Raw genomic sequence first — 15934 nt, 5'->3', positions numbered from 1 at the left:
AGTTAGCGATAATATTATTTAATAAATAAAAATAATTTTTGTTATCATATTATCATTTTTATTATATTTATTATAATTAACATATATATAATTTATACATATTAATATAATTATTAATAATAATAATAAAATAAATTATATTCATATTATTAATATTATTACTAATATTATTAATATTATTATAATTAATATTATATTCATATTATTAATATTATTCATATTATTAATATTATTCATATTATTAATATTATTATTATTAATATTAATATTATTAATATTAATATTATTAATATTAATATTATTATTAATATTAATATTATTAATATTAATATTATTAATATTAATATTGTTAATGATCTGTTTGTGTTTTTATTATAGTGTCTTTTCATGCTAGTCAAACTAACAATTTTATTTTTATTTTGGAAAGGACGAGGAGTGACTCTTAATTTTTATTTTTATTTCTAACAAGGTAAGATTATTGGGAAAGATTATTGTAAATATCAGAAACATGACACATTTATAACCACTCGGCTGAACACAAAGGATTTGTTTGTCCAGAAGTCACTTTTGCAATAGTGTTACATGCTTGCATGTCCAACTAACAAAGGCTTATGTGACTGGATCGTGCAATTGAAGGTGAAAGAAAAGGAATGCTTTTTCCTGCACCTTCATCACTTACTCAGGCACAATGTATTGTTCTGGGTATATCAAGATTAAGCTTTTGGTTCATATTTCGTCGACCAATTCTTCCTAATTCACATCTTTGTTGAAATTTTTTTTTTTAATTCTTTCCATAAAGATTCAGAAAATACTGGATCTCCGCCAACACAAGCAAATTGTCGATAAAATTCCAAAATGGCATTTTCTTTTGACCCAATTTTTTTTTTATCCTTATCATTTAGGAAAGACACGAAAATTTCAGGATAACAAACATTTTCTAGAATTTCGCTTAAATTCGAACCCATAGCTGATAATAGAATTAGAATAGATCACCTCCATAAATTTTAAAAATCCTAAAATTAGTTTTTAAGTAAAAAGATAAAAATAGAAGCTTTGTTCTACATTTTGTCACTTGAGTGAAAAAAAAAGTGTTTGTAGTTCTTGTTGTTGCTCTGTCGGTTGTGGTGGCGGTGGCAATAATAGTGGTGGTGTCGGTAGTGGTGGTGTGATGATGTTGTTCATGGTGGTTTACTCGTCATTCTTAGTTAAGTTTTTCAATCTGGTGCCTTAAATGCTTATTTTCATATTGGTTAATATGTTGGATCAACATATTACACAATCCATAACGGTTAATGCGAAGAAATTATGTTTTGAATTACATAATACGAAACTTAGTCTAGATCTGGAATAATATTCCAGATTACTCAATCTGTAATAGAACATATGTTCCGCATAAGGTAATCTGGAACATTTTTCCAACTCTGAAACTAAGTTTCGTATTATGTAATCTGGAAGAAAAACACAAAATTAAAATTAGTTAATCTGTACGTATATCGGATCCAAAATTAACCAAACTCACACTTCCAGATTGTGTAATTCGGTACTAAATGAATTATGGATTACACAATCTGGAAGTCATTTTATAACTTAAAATATGTCTTATTGGTTACCTAATCCGGAATTCATTTGTTCTGTTAAAATTTGACGTACGGATTACGCAATCCATAAGTAATTTTTAATTGGCAAATGCTTTACGGATTATCCAATCTGGAAGGTATTTTTGTAATTACTAAATGAGTTATGGATTAAACAATCCGAAAGGGAAATTGGATGTTGTTTTTATTTTGCATACTTGTGTAAATTTATGAAAATTAGAATAAATAGAAATTTATGTTTTATTAATGAAGGTGTGAGTATGAAGGTTGGGTTGATTACAAAAAGATCCGATAAAGTAGAAATGATATGTGGTATGGAAGAATTAATGAATTTTGTGCATTAACATGAATTGGTTGAAGGGGACTATGGTACCCATTTTAAACAAATGAGGTGAATAAAATTTCGTTTCATTCATGTTTATTGCATTATAATTTGAAGAAGTGATTTTGTAATATTGTTATATAACTTTATGTAGTTGTTTCTTTCGCGAGAAGACTTGCTTGAATGAGTTCGTAGGGTTAGTTATGGACTTGATTTTGTTATTGTCATCATTAGGTCTGACATAACAAATGGAAAGTAAGGAAAAAAGACATGTCTTAGGCTGTGAAAGGGGGTAGTTACAGAAAGTACAAGGATGGTTTAGAGGTTACGGTGACTGGTACTTGAAAATGTCAATGTCCCTTTAAATTGCGAGGTAAACCTATTAGAAAGGGCGAAGGTTGGGTATTTAAGGTAATATGTGGTACCCATAATCATGATTTGTATGATACATTAGTTGGTCATCCATATGTAGACAGATTAAAAGTGAATGAACATTCCATTCTTGTTGATATGACTAAAAGCATGGTTAAGCCGGATAACATACTACGTACTTTGAAGGAGAATAATGAGGATAATATGACAACAATAAAACATGTATACAATGCAAGATACTCGTACAAGAGATCAATTAGAGAACCAAGAACTGAATTACAACAATTAATGATGTTGACAACTATCTTCACTGGAGTACGTGTCATGAGTCTTCCAATATTGTTAGTGATATTTTTTGGACTCATCCTAATGTTGTGAAACTTTTGAATGCATTTAACATTTTATTCTTGATGGATATGACTTACAAAACAAACAAATATCAATTTCCTTTGCTTGAGATTGTTGGTGTGACTTGTACAGGTTTGTCCTTCTTTGCTGGTTTTGCGTTCTTATCTAGTGAGAAAGAAAAGAACTTCATATGAGCATTACAAAAATTTAGAGGGTCACTTTTGACATCACATGTGGGGCCTAAAGTCATTGTTTGTGATAGAGATTTTGCTTTGATGAATGTCATCAATATTGTGTTTCCTAAAAGAACAAATCTTCTCTGTCGGTTTCACATAAATAAGAATGTTAAAGCAAAATGTAAAATGTTGGTAGTTTCTGTCGAGGCTTGGAAAGTTGTGATGAATTCATGGAGGACTATCATTGATTGTACAGAGATTGCTAAATTTGATGGGTTTGTTAAAAAATTTGAAACTATTTGTTCACTGTGGCAATTACTTTTTGAATATGTGAAGAACACATGGATTATTGCGCACAAAGAAAAGTTTGTGAAGTGTTGGAAAAATTCGTTAATGCATTTGGGAAATACAACATCAAACAGGTATATCAAAATATGTCTTTACTTTGTTTAGAGCATGTATAACGTCTAATTGTTTTATGTTTTATACTTATACAGGGTTGAATCAACTCATTGGTCTTTGAAACGAATATTACAAAATAGCATGGGAGACATGTGCTCGTGTTAGATGCTATCAAACATGTTATTATACTTCAACATAACGAAATAAAGGCATCATTTCAAATGAGCCTACATGTCATATGACACACATTCAAGATGCAGTTGTATAAAATGTTGGCAACCACCTTTGATCAATGATGTGTGCACCACGACCCTCAACTGACATCGGTGATGGTAGATTTCTCTGCTCGTAGCCAAATTAACGCAACACGCGCTCGGGCATATGTCTCTGTGATAAGTTGCCCAATCGCAAGTGACCCGAGAATAAATAAAATGGTCTCAAATAGCCTGCTCAATATGTGGTCATCGTGTATGAATCCATCCAACTGCACCTGCACATCACCAACAACATAAATATGATGGGCAATAATGTGTCATGTTTCCCGTGGGTGTACCTCATCAAATGAGGGATTAATATCCCTTCTTCCCATGCCCGAGAAGTGCTCTTAAATTCATGCCTACGTAATTCGATCATATTAATTATAAAATAAAAAACATTATGGAATGTAACATGCGATTGCTAATTATTTGTATGGTTTCATACCTGAACTAGTGTTGCATAACTACCCAACTGCTTCATGTTAAAATAACATGCATCCCCCAATTGCTCATATAGATGTGTCAGTGTTGTAGCTCCCCATGCATATCCACCACACATACGTAGATTGTTGAATAACAACAAGTATGAAACAGATATAGATGTGACACTTTTATCTACAAAAATAGTGCATCCAACCATATGCAACAAGTAAGTCTTGGCAGCACACTCCCAAGCCTCCTGAGCGCAACATCCCTCATATATATCTCGGAGCCAGCTCAATCGTACGTGGGCACCTTATCTCAGCCTTCCCACAAACCTCCTCCACCCCTAGTAACTTAGTTAAAATTGTCGTAGCTCTGTTGTACTCTAAGGGCACATATGTAGGGAATTGACCTAAATTGGGGAGGTGTAAAAGAGATGACACATCATCAAGTGTGATGGTCATCTCACCTATGGAAAGGTGAAAGGAATTTGTCTCCCCATGTGACCTTTCGACAAAGGCTGAAATCAACCCCTTGTCCCCCAACTCATAACCTATATTGCACAAACTAAACAATCCAAAATTTTGTACAAAAAGCTCAATATTAGCATGAGGCATCCCAAATTTACGTAATTTCCTACCATGGGATACCAATTTAAGTTCTCCCCGATCCTAATGCAAAATTTGTATATATTCAATATAATTAAATCAATTTAAACAACCCTAGAGGAGACACGCGTCAAGGAGAAATATCATGGATAATTTTTCCTTGTTTTCCATGCTTGTAATTATCAATATGAGTGGTTAATTCTTCCCTTTGGAATTGAGAGCAATATGTTAAAAAACTCTTATGTATTGAGGTGATATTTATTTATGATATTATGTTCTTTATTGATTATTGGTATTGTCACTTTATTATTAAAGTTTGAATATTTATTCATGATTTGATCCTTATATTTGATTAGAAAGTACTTTTAAGTATCTGACCTAAATGATAATACTTAACATATTTGAATGTTAGGAATAATTTTGAAATGTTAATTGTTTTATAACATTTGTTTGTAATGAAAAGGGGGTTTTATAAATATGCGAGAAATCAATATTTAGGAGATTTTCTTAATAATTTTGTATGCGGAGAATCGATATGAATTATTTTTATATGTGCATTAATGTCAATCAGATGAAATGTTATATGTTTTTATTCATTGAAAATACAGATGAGTGAGAAGGATGAACCTCAATCCGATATTTCCCAATTGACTCGTCTAAATCATTTACTTTGCTTTTATTTAATTTCTTACAAATTCATGATACAAATAACCTTTCAAACAAACTTTGACACATATTTTCATATTTAATGCATATTATACTTGAGATTTTAGAATTGTTCCATGTGGATTCGATATCCATCCTTAGGAAAAACTTATTACTTCTGACTCAGTACATTTGTCGTAAAATAGTCATAAGACATTTCGTTTTTTTTTTATCAATACTAAAGGATATAAGTAAAAAAGGAGTATTAGGAGTACTTCAACCTTTATACAAAAGCTCAAACTCTTGAGCCAAAACATGTAGCACCACAAAGATCCTATTACAATCTAAATTAAGCATTATACTGTCATACACTACAATATTGCTTCAATTTTCATCTCCACCTTCAAGGGCAGAACACCTACCAAAGAAACAGAATAATTACAGAAACTCATATTTACCAGTTTCAAACAAGATAATATGTTAGACATTTAGTTTTAATTTTGAACTTTTAAACTATGTTAGCACTTGATCTAGATTATAAATTGTTAGAACTTGATTTGAATTATCTGTTCCGGAGCTTCATTTTTGGACTATGTCTTGTTAGCACTTGGTTTTATATTATATGTGGTTAGTTCTTGATTTGGATTATATGTGGTTATAACTTGATTTTGGATTTTTTAGCACTTCATTTAGATTATGTGTTGTTAGAATTTGATCTGGATTATATTTTCTTTTGGAACTTCATTTTGAGTTGTGTTACAGGAGTACAAAACAAATTTAGATACCAAATAAAATATTTTTTTATTAAAATATTACTTACACATTTACATATGGAATTACATACATATTTACTAATTTTTTTAATTTTAAAATTATTTCATTCACATTAATTACATACAAATTTGTTTGTATGTAATATATACGTAGATATCCATAGATTTCTTACATACTTACGTATCCACACAAAAATTCCGCTATATGTATCTACACCTCCATTTACATATAATTTTTATTTTTTTTTATGTAATCCGTCGATAATCTTTCGTTTGCAAAGGATTTATGACTTTACCTACAAATTTCTTCCCTCAAATAAACTTATTTCTTGTAATGACTTCAATTTTGATTTATAATATTTTTTCCTTGATAAAAAAAAACGTTGAAAGCTAGTCTTAAATGTTGTCAAATTCATTATTATTTTAATTTTAAATAAGTCAATTATTAAATTGAGAAGAATATGTTTTCTTATTTATAGTTACCATAATGAATCAGTTAGTATCACATTTTATTAGTCATTAATCAGTAGCAACTCTTAAATATATTATAGAACAAGATTTCTATTTAGTTATTATTTCAGTGTATTTAAATGTAAGTTATGTTCAATAAATATTATATTCAACAATTCAAAATATTTTGTATTATTTTCTTGTTCAATTATTCTGCTTTTATCTTTGAAAAATATCAACAACATAAAAGAAATAGAAACAATAGTCTCTAAAACTTAGTTATGTCAATTTTATTAGTTTAAGTTTAAATTATTTTATAAAAAAATATATAATAAAAATAGTATTTTAGGATATTTTAACCTTATACAAGTTTGAATGTCTCTTAGTTAACATTTACCATATGTTGACTACTAAAGGATCATAAGAAAAAATATATCTTTAGAAAGTCATCATCCTTCAATCTGAATGACTTTTGTCCTAGATCTGTAACATTTTTGGCACTTGTAACTAGGGATGACAATGCAGGATTTCTCACAGCCCGCTACCAAAATGTGCGGGACATACTCACTAATCTAGCTTGTTGACCTGTTTAGGCCCGTTCCGCATAACCCATAGCCCACGTGGAGCAACGGGGCAGAGCGGGTTGATCCGCCAACCCACACAAATAATTTTTTTTTTTATTTTCTTGCACAAATAAAACCATACCTCACTCACTCATTATTGTAATGTGATCTTTATTTTATTTTATTTTAAAAAAAAAAATTAATATGCTAAAAAAATAAATGTTTTATTTTAATCATCTAAAGAAGTTAATATTAAGAGTAATAGTGAATTTAATTTTAACTAAAGTTTTATATTTAAAATTTGTTAATAAAAAAATAATATAAAGAAGAGATTTCAATAAGATACTCGTTAAAAAAAAATTGATAAGATACTTTGATATATTTACACCTATATAGAGGAAAAATAGATACAAAACAAAACTTTAATTATTTTTAATCAAGCCTTATAAAAATCTTCATACTTAAATTCCTTCATATTTTTTTTTATCTTAATTGAATTAATTGAAATGAAATTTTAATTTTGTAGCAACAAAAATAGATTTTTTTATAATTAATGAAATCTTAATTTTTTTTAAAAAATATTTTTCTTATGCGGACTAACTTGCATGTCTACGGGTTACCTCTTGTGCAGGATAGACCAATAAAATGAATTTGCGCGAGACGGATCAATTCGACCCACATTTTGTGGGCCAAACATGAACGAACCTATGTGGGCCGACTAACCTTGTCACCCCTACTTGTACTTGAAACCTCCAAATGCACAACAAAAGCCTTAAATATCTCTTGTACAATTACAACTTTATTTGTAAGTAGAAGTGTGATGAATTAATTTTTCTTAGAAAATTTAAAGAGTTGGGTTCTTAATCCAAACATAAGAACTGTTTTAGAGAGGCATTGCTTTAACATCTTCCAATTTTCTAATTTCTACTTTACTTTAACATACTCACTCCCAAAGTGAACTCTTTTTCAAAGAAACCCAACTTTCAATGTTGTTTTTCTAAAAGAGAATCTAAAGTTTGCTAGTTGTCAAGTCTTTGCTGAATGAGGTCCACCTTATCTTAAAGAAATGGAAACTATTTGAATTGATCGAAACTGATAACTTTGAATTGATAGATTTTGTTTTGAAGTGATGGGTGAAACAAAATGACTTGTCCCTACAATGCATTGTGAGGTTTAAAAGTGAGTCAAAGCACGTGCAATAGAAAGGAACAAATTTGATTGCAAAAAAAGTCACAGACCTTGCATTATTAGTGTATATAGGACCACACCAACACTTTGAACCCAAAGTTTTGTATCCACTCTACCCTCACAAACCCTAATTCACTTTAAATGTTTTGGATCATTCACGGTTTTTGGAAAATGACATGTGCTCACTAATATCTAAGGACACCAAAAGCAAATCCTATAGGCTCAAACTGTTCATAAATACTTTCTTTTACAATATCATTCAATCACAAATACTCATACAATATATTTATTAACTTTATTTTAATTGAATTGAAAATATATAAAAAAATTCTGTGTAAAAGATTGTTATTGTAAACAAATATGTTTTAATTAAAAATAAGATTAAAACTGATGCATTTAATAAAAATCAAATACAATACCTGAGCCATTTCATAGATTAATATTACGGGTACAAAGTTATTTATTGATTATTATATATATTATCTATTTAATTCATCCATTCTATTCATTACATGATTATAAAAATTATATGGGTTCATCAATTATTTCTCAAAGTAAGATGAATTCTTCTGTCAATACTTCTCAACAAAAGTTTTGTTATACAATATTTTTTTTGTTAAAAAACTTTTTAATTGGTAATACTTTCTAATCAATCAAAGTGATTTGGTTTGAATTTAAAAGTAAAATTACCCAAACTCAAAACAAATTTAACACAACATTCACAATTTTATTTGATGGAATAATAAAATTAACCATACTCTATCGAAGTAGATATGTCTTTATCCCCAAAAGTTTCATTGAATAATTCTATGTGTTCTGTTTGTACTAAAAAATTATTATAAATTTTTTATATATAAATATCATAACTCTGAAGTAGTTGTCACTTGGCTCTTTGTCTGAAAAGAACATTCATAAGTCACTTAGAAACTTTTACCTCCCACTCATAACAAATGAAAGACTAACAAATAGACTACCACCAAATTTTATATATTCACTTCTTATCTTTTCTATTTTTATTTTAATTTAGTATATAAATTAAATAAAAATAAATAAATTGATAAAATATTATTCTTTGTTTTAAATAGAAGAACTAAAAAAATTATTAATTTTTTATTTTAAATATAAGCTTAATAAATATTGAAATATACCATTGAAACTTTCACTTAAATAATATACTATATTTGATTTAAATTTTGTATATACTTTGAACAGTTTGTATTGTCATAACATTATGATATTATATTATTTAATATTTTTTATGTATCATTGTATTATTATTAAAGTTTGGTTCAAAGAGTGCTTAGGAAAGAATATGATTTCTTGATGGTTTATTGAGAACTCTTAAGTGAACAAGTCAATCACTGTTCTTCAACAAGAAAAAAATATCCAATAATGAAGCTTTATGCTTATTATGTGTTTTGAAGTAAAGGTATATTCATATCATGTTCTTCATGTTCTTCTGTTCTTACTTTTCTTCACTACTGTTCTTGTGATGCACCATCCAGCTCATTCACTCCCCCCCTCCTCTTTTCACACGTGATGTGTCTGCTTCACTCCACCAAGTCTCTTGTTTATTATGCTTCTTGTGTCATGGCTATGAAAACAAGTGAAAGAAGACCTCAGACAAAAGAGTGAGAGCATTGGATTCCAAAATTCTGGTTTCTTGTAATTCATGGTTTGTAAATTAGTTATTTTTGTGTTCAACCTTGTGTTATGCTTACTAAACTACTTTTACTTGTATAAACATGATGGTTGAGAGAAGCTTTGCCACAGTTTTTTATTTGACCCTCAGGACAGCCTTTTAGGATGTTGTTTGTGCTTACTCCGATGCAAAGGATCATAGTAGTTTCTCATGTTTGTTAAGAGTTTGGTGCTGTGACCATTATTTTGTTTATTCTTGTTTCCTTGTGATTGACTCTGTAGTTTGTGGAAAGCATGTTTTCTTGAGAATTATATACCTTGTTTCTTATATTGCTTCCTCTATCACAGGTTTATTTCTATGTTATAACAATATGGCTAAGCTTTCCCCTCTTGAAGAGACCCTTCTAAATGGTGACTCCAGTGCAAGCAAAAACTCTGATCCCATTAAGACAAGAGAAAATGAAAATTTAACTAGAAATTCAAATCCTGGGTTTTTCAGTATTCTCAGTTTCTCGTGGATCAGCCCATTAATAAAAATAGGCAATGAGAGGACTTTGAACCATGAGGACATCCCACTTCTTGGTAGTGATGACAGTGCCAATGGGATTTTTCAAACTTTTAGAAGCAAACTCGAGTCAGAGTGTGGTAGTGTTAGGAATGTGACCACTCTTAAGCTGGCAAAGGTATTATTCTTGTCGACATGGCAACGGATCCTTTTATCAGGGTTATTTGCATTCTTGTATACGTGTGCTTCATATGTTGGACCCTTTCTTATTGATATCCTTGTTCAATACCTCAACGGGGAATACATGTTTAGAAATGAAGGATATATTTTGGCTGCGGCATTTGTTGCTGCTAAGCTTTTGGAGAGTCTTTCAGATAGGCACTCCATGTTTAGGATCCAGCAGGTTGGGGTTCAAATTCAAGCAAAGTTGGTGGCAATGATCTATGCTAAAGGTTTGACTCTTTCGTGTCAATCAAAGGAGGTTCATAGCACTGGGGAAGTCATCAACTTAATGTCTGTTGATGCTGCAAGGATTGGAGAATTTTGTTGGTATATTCATCGACCCTGGATGTGTGTTTTGCAAGTTTCTCTGGCCTTGTTAATTCTCTATAGAAGCGTAGGGGTTGCTTCAATAGCTGCTCTTGCTGCCACTGTAATTGTAATGTTGATAAACCATCCTGTGTCATCATGGCAAGAAAAGTTTCAAAGCAAGATAATGGAGTTCAAAGATAAAAGAATGAAGGCTACATCTGAGACTCTTAAGAATATGAGGATTCTAAAATTGCAAGCATGGGAGATGAAGTTCTTGTCAAAGATTATTCAGCTTAGGAGAGCTGAGGAGATATGGCTAAAGAAATTTCTAGCTGGAACAGCAATTACTAGATTTCTCTTCCATAATGCCCCAACGTTTATTGCAGTGGTTACTTTTGGTACTTGTGTTCTTATAGGCATCCCACTTGAATCAGGAAAGGTCTTATCTGCACTTGCAACATTCCGAATTCTTCAAATACCCATCTACAGTCTTCCTGACACAATTTCTTTGATTGCACAAAGTAAAGTTTCTCTGGATAGGATTGTATCATTTATTCGACTAGATGAGTTGCAGACTGATATTGTACAGAAGCTTCCATGGGGTAGTTCCGATAAGGCAATTGAATTAGTGGATGGAAACTTCTCATGGGATTTATCTTCCCCTAATCCAACATTGAAAAACATTAATCTCAATGTTTATCATGGTATGAGAGTAGCTGTATGTGGCACTGTTGGATCAGGCAAGTCTAGTTTACTTTCTTGTATTATAGGGGAAGTACCAAAGATATCTGGGACATTGAAAATATGTGGAAGAAAGGCTTATGTTTCTCAATCGCCATGGATACAGAGTGGCAAGATAGAAGACAACATATTATTTGGTAAAGAGATGGACAGTGAGAAGTATGAGAAGGTGCTAGAAGCATGTTCCTTGACAAAGGACCTTGAGGTTCTACCATTTGGTGATCAGACCATTATTGGGGAGAAGGGAATCAATTTGAGTGGTGGACAGAAGCAAAGAGTGCAAATAGCGCGTGCTCTGTACCAAGATGCTGATATATATCTGTTTGATGATCCATTCAGTGCGGTGGATGCTCATACGGGATCTCATCTCTTTAAGGTACTATTTTCCAACAGTATCTTATTTACAGATGTAGTTTCACAGAATTCGATTTTTCTTTTTTCTTTAATTGGTGATATAGTTTAAACATAGATATGCTAATTTTGGTTATGCCTTTGGATAGACATGCTGTAATCTGATTGTCCATTTACTCTGCACTGTTTCAGGAGTGCTTGCTTGACCTTTTAAAATCCAAAACTGTGATATACATAACTCATCAAGTAGAATTCTTACCTGATGCTGATCTAATTCTGGTAAGTGATTCATAGCTTTCATGCTCAGGAACTAAAACATGAAAATTTGATCAATTTTCTATTCTCTCAGTAATTTTCTCTTGCTTACACTGTATTTAGGTCATGAGAGAAGGAAGAATAACTCAGTCAGGAAAATTCAATGATATTCTCAGTTCAGGGACTGATTTTATGGAACTTGTAGATGCACACAGAGCAGCTTTATCTTCATCAATTAAGTCCCTAGAGAGAAGACCAACATTTAAACAAACAAGTACCACCGAGGAGAACAAAAATTCATTAACTGATTTTGAATATGAGCAGAATGAGGAAAAAATATATGATGAAAATAATAATAAAGATGACACAAATGAATTAAAAGGACAACTTGTTCAAGAAGAAGAACGGGAAAAGGGTAGAGTTGGGTTTAATGTATACTGGAAATACATCACAACAGCTTATGGAGGAGCTCTTGTACCCTTCATATTACTTCCTCAGACACTCACTGTGGGTTTTCAGATTGCAAGCAATTACTGGATGACTGTGGCAACTCCTGTTTCAACAACTGCTGAACCTGATATTGGAAGCTTTACACTTATGGTTGTCTATGTCGCTTTGGCTATTGGAAGTTCAATTTCAACCCTTGCCAGAGCATTTATTGCTGTGATAGCTGGATACAAGACAGCAACAGTGCTCTTCGGTAAAATGCATTTGTGTGTTTTTCGAGCACCGATATCTTTTTTTGATGCCACCCCAAGTGGTCGAATCCTGAATAGAGTATGTTATAGTATGTTCATAATTCTTCATTGGTTTAATTCCAAGAGACAACTCATTTACCTGATCATACTTCTTTTTGCATTGTATTAGAGAGTTCAATTCTCTATTTTTTCCCTACATGGCCTTATTCAATATTTTGACTCTGGTTGCAGGCTTCAACAGACCAAAGTGAACTAGATATGAACATTCCAGCCTTCGTATGGGCAATTACACTCAATTTGATTCAACTCTTGGGAAATATTGTTGTGATTTCTCAAGCAGTATGGCAGGTGTTTATAGTATTGGTTCCTGTAATGGCAGCATGCATATGGTACCAGGTAGTTTTATAGATAATGTCTAACCTATATTATATGGTAACAAGAACTTCAGATGTCACCAAGTGAATTTGATTTTGACTTTCTTTCCCTCTGTTTAATTCTTCCTGGCACATGATTTCCTCATTTATTAAGTATTTAAAGGGTACATAATTTTATCATATTATTGTGCAAAAATGTCATTTATGCTAACGTAGTGCTTTTATAAATGCAGCGATACTATTCTGCATCTGCAAGGGAACTGGCAAGATTAGTTGGTACATGTCAAGCTCCAGTTATACAACATTTTTCTGAAACTATTTCAGGATCAACAACCATAAAATGTTTTGAGCAAGAATCAAGATTTAATGACATAAATATGAAACTGATAGACAGATATTCCCAACCTAAATTATACAGTGCTGTTTCAATTGAATGGTTGAATTTCAGATTGGATATTTTATCCACTCTCACATTTGCCTTCTGTTTGGTTTTCTTGATATCTTTTCCAAACTCATTTACTACTCCTGGTGAGTACTTCAAACTACACACATTCATTAGACAAACTTTACTCCTTGTATTCAAAATCTTCATTCCTTTTTTTTTTTACTTCAATTCTTGTCTTTTTCAAGGCATTGCTGGACTGGCGGTGACATATGGACTTAATCTAAACTCTCTACAATCTAATATAATCTGGTTTATTTGCAATGTGGAGAACAAAATTATATCTGTTGAAAGAATACTCCAGTACACATCCCTCCCAAGCGAAGCTCCTCTTGTGATTAAAGACAACCAACCTGATTCTTCTTGGCCATCATTTGGCGAGATTCATATCCGGGATTTACAGGTACATTTCAATGGTCATTCATTTGTTCCGTTAAGAATTGAAGCCTACAATTATAATTTCTTGGTTAGAAAATCTTTCCTGATTTTCTTATGGTACATAGATGTAATGAGGAGCTGTGTTATGCAGGTTCAATATGCTCCTCACTTGCCTATTGTTTTACGAGGTCTTACTTGCACTTTTACTGCTGGAGCAAAAACTGGTATCGTGGGAAGAACAGGAAGTGGAAAAACAACTCTGGTGCAAACACTTTTTCGACTTATTGAACCTGTTGCTGGAAAAATATTGATAGATAGCATTAACATCACTTTGATTGGAATTCATGATTTGCGGTCTAAAGTCAGCATTATTCCTCAAGATCCAACAATGTTTGAAGGGACGGTAAGAACCAACCTGGATCCTCTGGAAGAGTACACAGATGAACAGATCTGGAAGGTAATTTGGTTTTGTTTGTAACTATGAGAAACTCATCTCTTTAGTGCATGCATGGTATACTTCCTAATTTGCTTTAAGAAATATTTTAGGCTTTAGAGATGTGCCAACTTGGAGATGAAGTAAGGAAAAAAGAAGGGAAGCTTGACTCCATAGGTTTGACTTCTCAAAACTTTGAACATAGACATAACAGGTGTTACAAGTTACAATCATATGTCTAAATGAAGTAAGTATGTGTATTACTTATCATTACGAGTTTTTACAGTAACTGAAAATGGAGAAAATTGGAGCATGGGTCAAAGGCAATTGGTCTGCCTAGGCCGTGTTCTACTGAAGAAAAGCAAGATCTTGGTGCTTGATGAGGCTACTGCATCAGTTGATACAGCCACAGATAATATTATTCAGCAAACAGTTAAGCATCATTTTGCGGAATGCACAGTCCTTACTATTGCTCATAGGATAACTTCAATCATCGATAGTGACATGGTTCTGTTTTTAAATCAAGGTAAGCATCACTGTGTCTCTTTCTTCTTGCTAGTGTGGTCTTGTTTTAATTTCAATCATATGATTTCCTTTCATATTGATGCTGCAGGATTGATTGAGGAATATGATTCACCAAAGAAACTGCTTAAGAACAAATCTTCCTCTCTAGCTCTACTGGTTGAAGAATACACAAGGAGATCAGACTCTGGTTTTGGAAATTAAATTCAAAACTGATTTGAAATTTTCCTCGAACCAGATATATCTGTAATATGTAGTATTTGTTATCCTACCTAGCTGAACTGTGTAGAAATTTCCTAAAGCCTTTTCCCAAATGCCAAATAACATGCTTTGGTCTTTTATAAATAAACTTCATGAGTGCTTGAATTCTCTTCATGCAAGTTAGAATAATCATTGAAGCGATTAAGAGTTGTTTATATCAATGATGTCAAACTCTTAACTCGGAGGCGGATTGGAGAGAAAAAAAAAATAGTAATTCGGGCATCAATTATACATAAAATAATTAAAATAGATTCATAATTCATGAAATGATCCAAATAAATGACATAATATTTAATACAGATAAACTATCCAACAATATCATTCATATTAATTATAGGATAATCATCTTCCTCTTTTAAAATATCTTTATTTTCATTATCATTCATTGGAGGAATATGTAGTATAAAACATGAATTACAAAAACTTTTATATTATTTATTCATTTTCTTACACAATTTTTTTTGTGGTAGACCTATGGAAAATGAAAATATCTTTGTAATGGTGCGAAGATGAATTATGACCCACCATGTATCTCTGTTTTTTTAATGTACATATTATGACCCTAAACCCAAATTGATGAACATAGAGATAGAGAAAAAAAAAAGTGAAATGACCCTCCTATTCTAAACGAAATCTGCATAAAATCTGCATAAAAGTAATTGTAATTTAATATGTTGAAT

At 31.5% G+C, this 15934-nt stretch overlaps 2 protein-coding genes across 7 annotated transcripts; one reads left to right on the top strand and one right to left on the bottom strand.

Annotated features, from left to right (window-relative positions):
* Window positions 1-3528: 3528 nt before the first annotated feature.
* Window positions 3529-4512, bottom strand: LOC137833455 (protein MAINTENANCE OF MERISTEMS-like). The gene is made up of 3 exons (XM_068641803.1): window positions 4200-4512; window positions 3918-4087; window positions 3529-3705 (listed from the first exon to the last, which is right to left on the bottom strand). Exons 1-3 carry the CDS (start codon window positions 4510-4512, stop codon window positions 3529-3531), a joined length of 660 nt encoding a protein of 219 aa, XP_068497904.1.
* Window positions 4513-9328: 4816 nt separating this feature from the next.
* On the top strand, window positions 9329-15362 carry LOC137831300 (ABC transporter C family member 3-like). 6 transcript variants are annotated; one of them, XM_068638925.1, is made up of 11 exons: window positions 9329-9551; window positions 10112-11916; window positions 12084-12170; window positions 12270-12923; window positions 13076-13240; window positions 13452-13746; window positions 13849-14063; window positions 14190-14495; window positions 14585-14648; window positions 14758-14997; window positions 15085-15362. In XM_068638925.1, the coding sequence occupies exons 2-11, from the start codon at window positions 10135-10137 to the stop codon at window positions 15195-15197; spliced, it is 3921 nt and encodes a 1306-aa protein (XP_068495026.1). In that variant the 5' UTR covers window positions 9329-9551; window positions 10112-10134; the 3' UTR covers window positions 15198-15362. The 6 variants fall into 6 exon arrangements, with proteins under 6 accessions (XP_068495026.1, XP_068495022.1, XP_068495024.1 ...); XM_068638923.1 differs by having other exon boundaries at window positions 9426-9753; XM_068638922.1 differs by having other exon boundaries at window positions 9445-9797.
* The last annotated feature ends 572 nt before the right edge of the window (window positions 15363-15934 follow it).

Source organism: Phaseolus vulgaris, chromosome 6 (assembly GCF_000499845.2).
Source record: "Phaseolus vulgaris cultivar G19833 chromosome 6, P. vulgaris v2.0, whole genome shotgun sequence".
In the NCBI taxonomy this organism is placed as follows: domain Eukaryota; kingdom Viridiplantae; phylum Streptophyta; class Magnoliopsida; order Fabales; family Fabaceae; genus Phaseolus; species Phaseolus vulgaris.
This window is presented reverse-complemented; position numbering and strand designations above follow the sequence as displayed.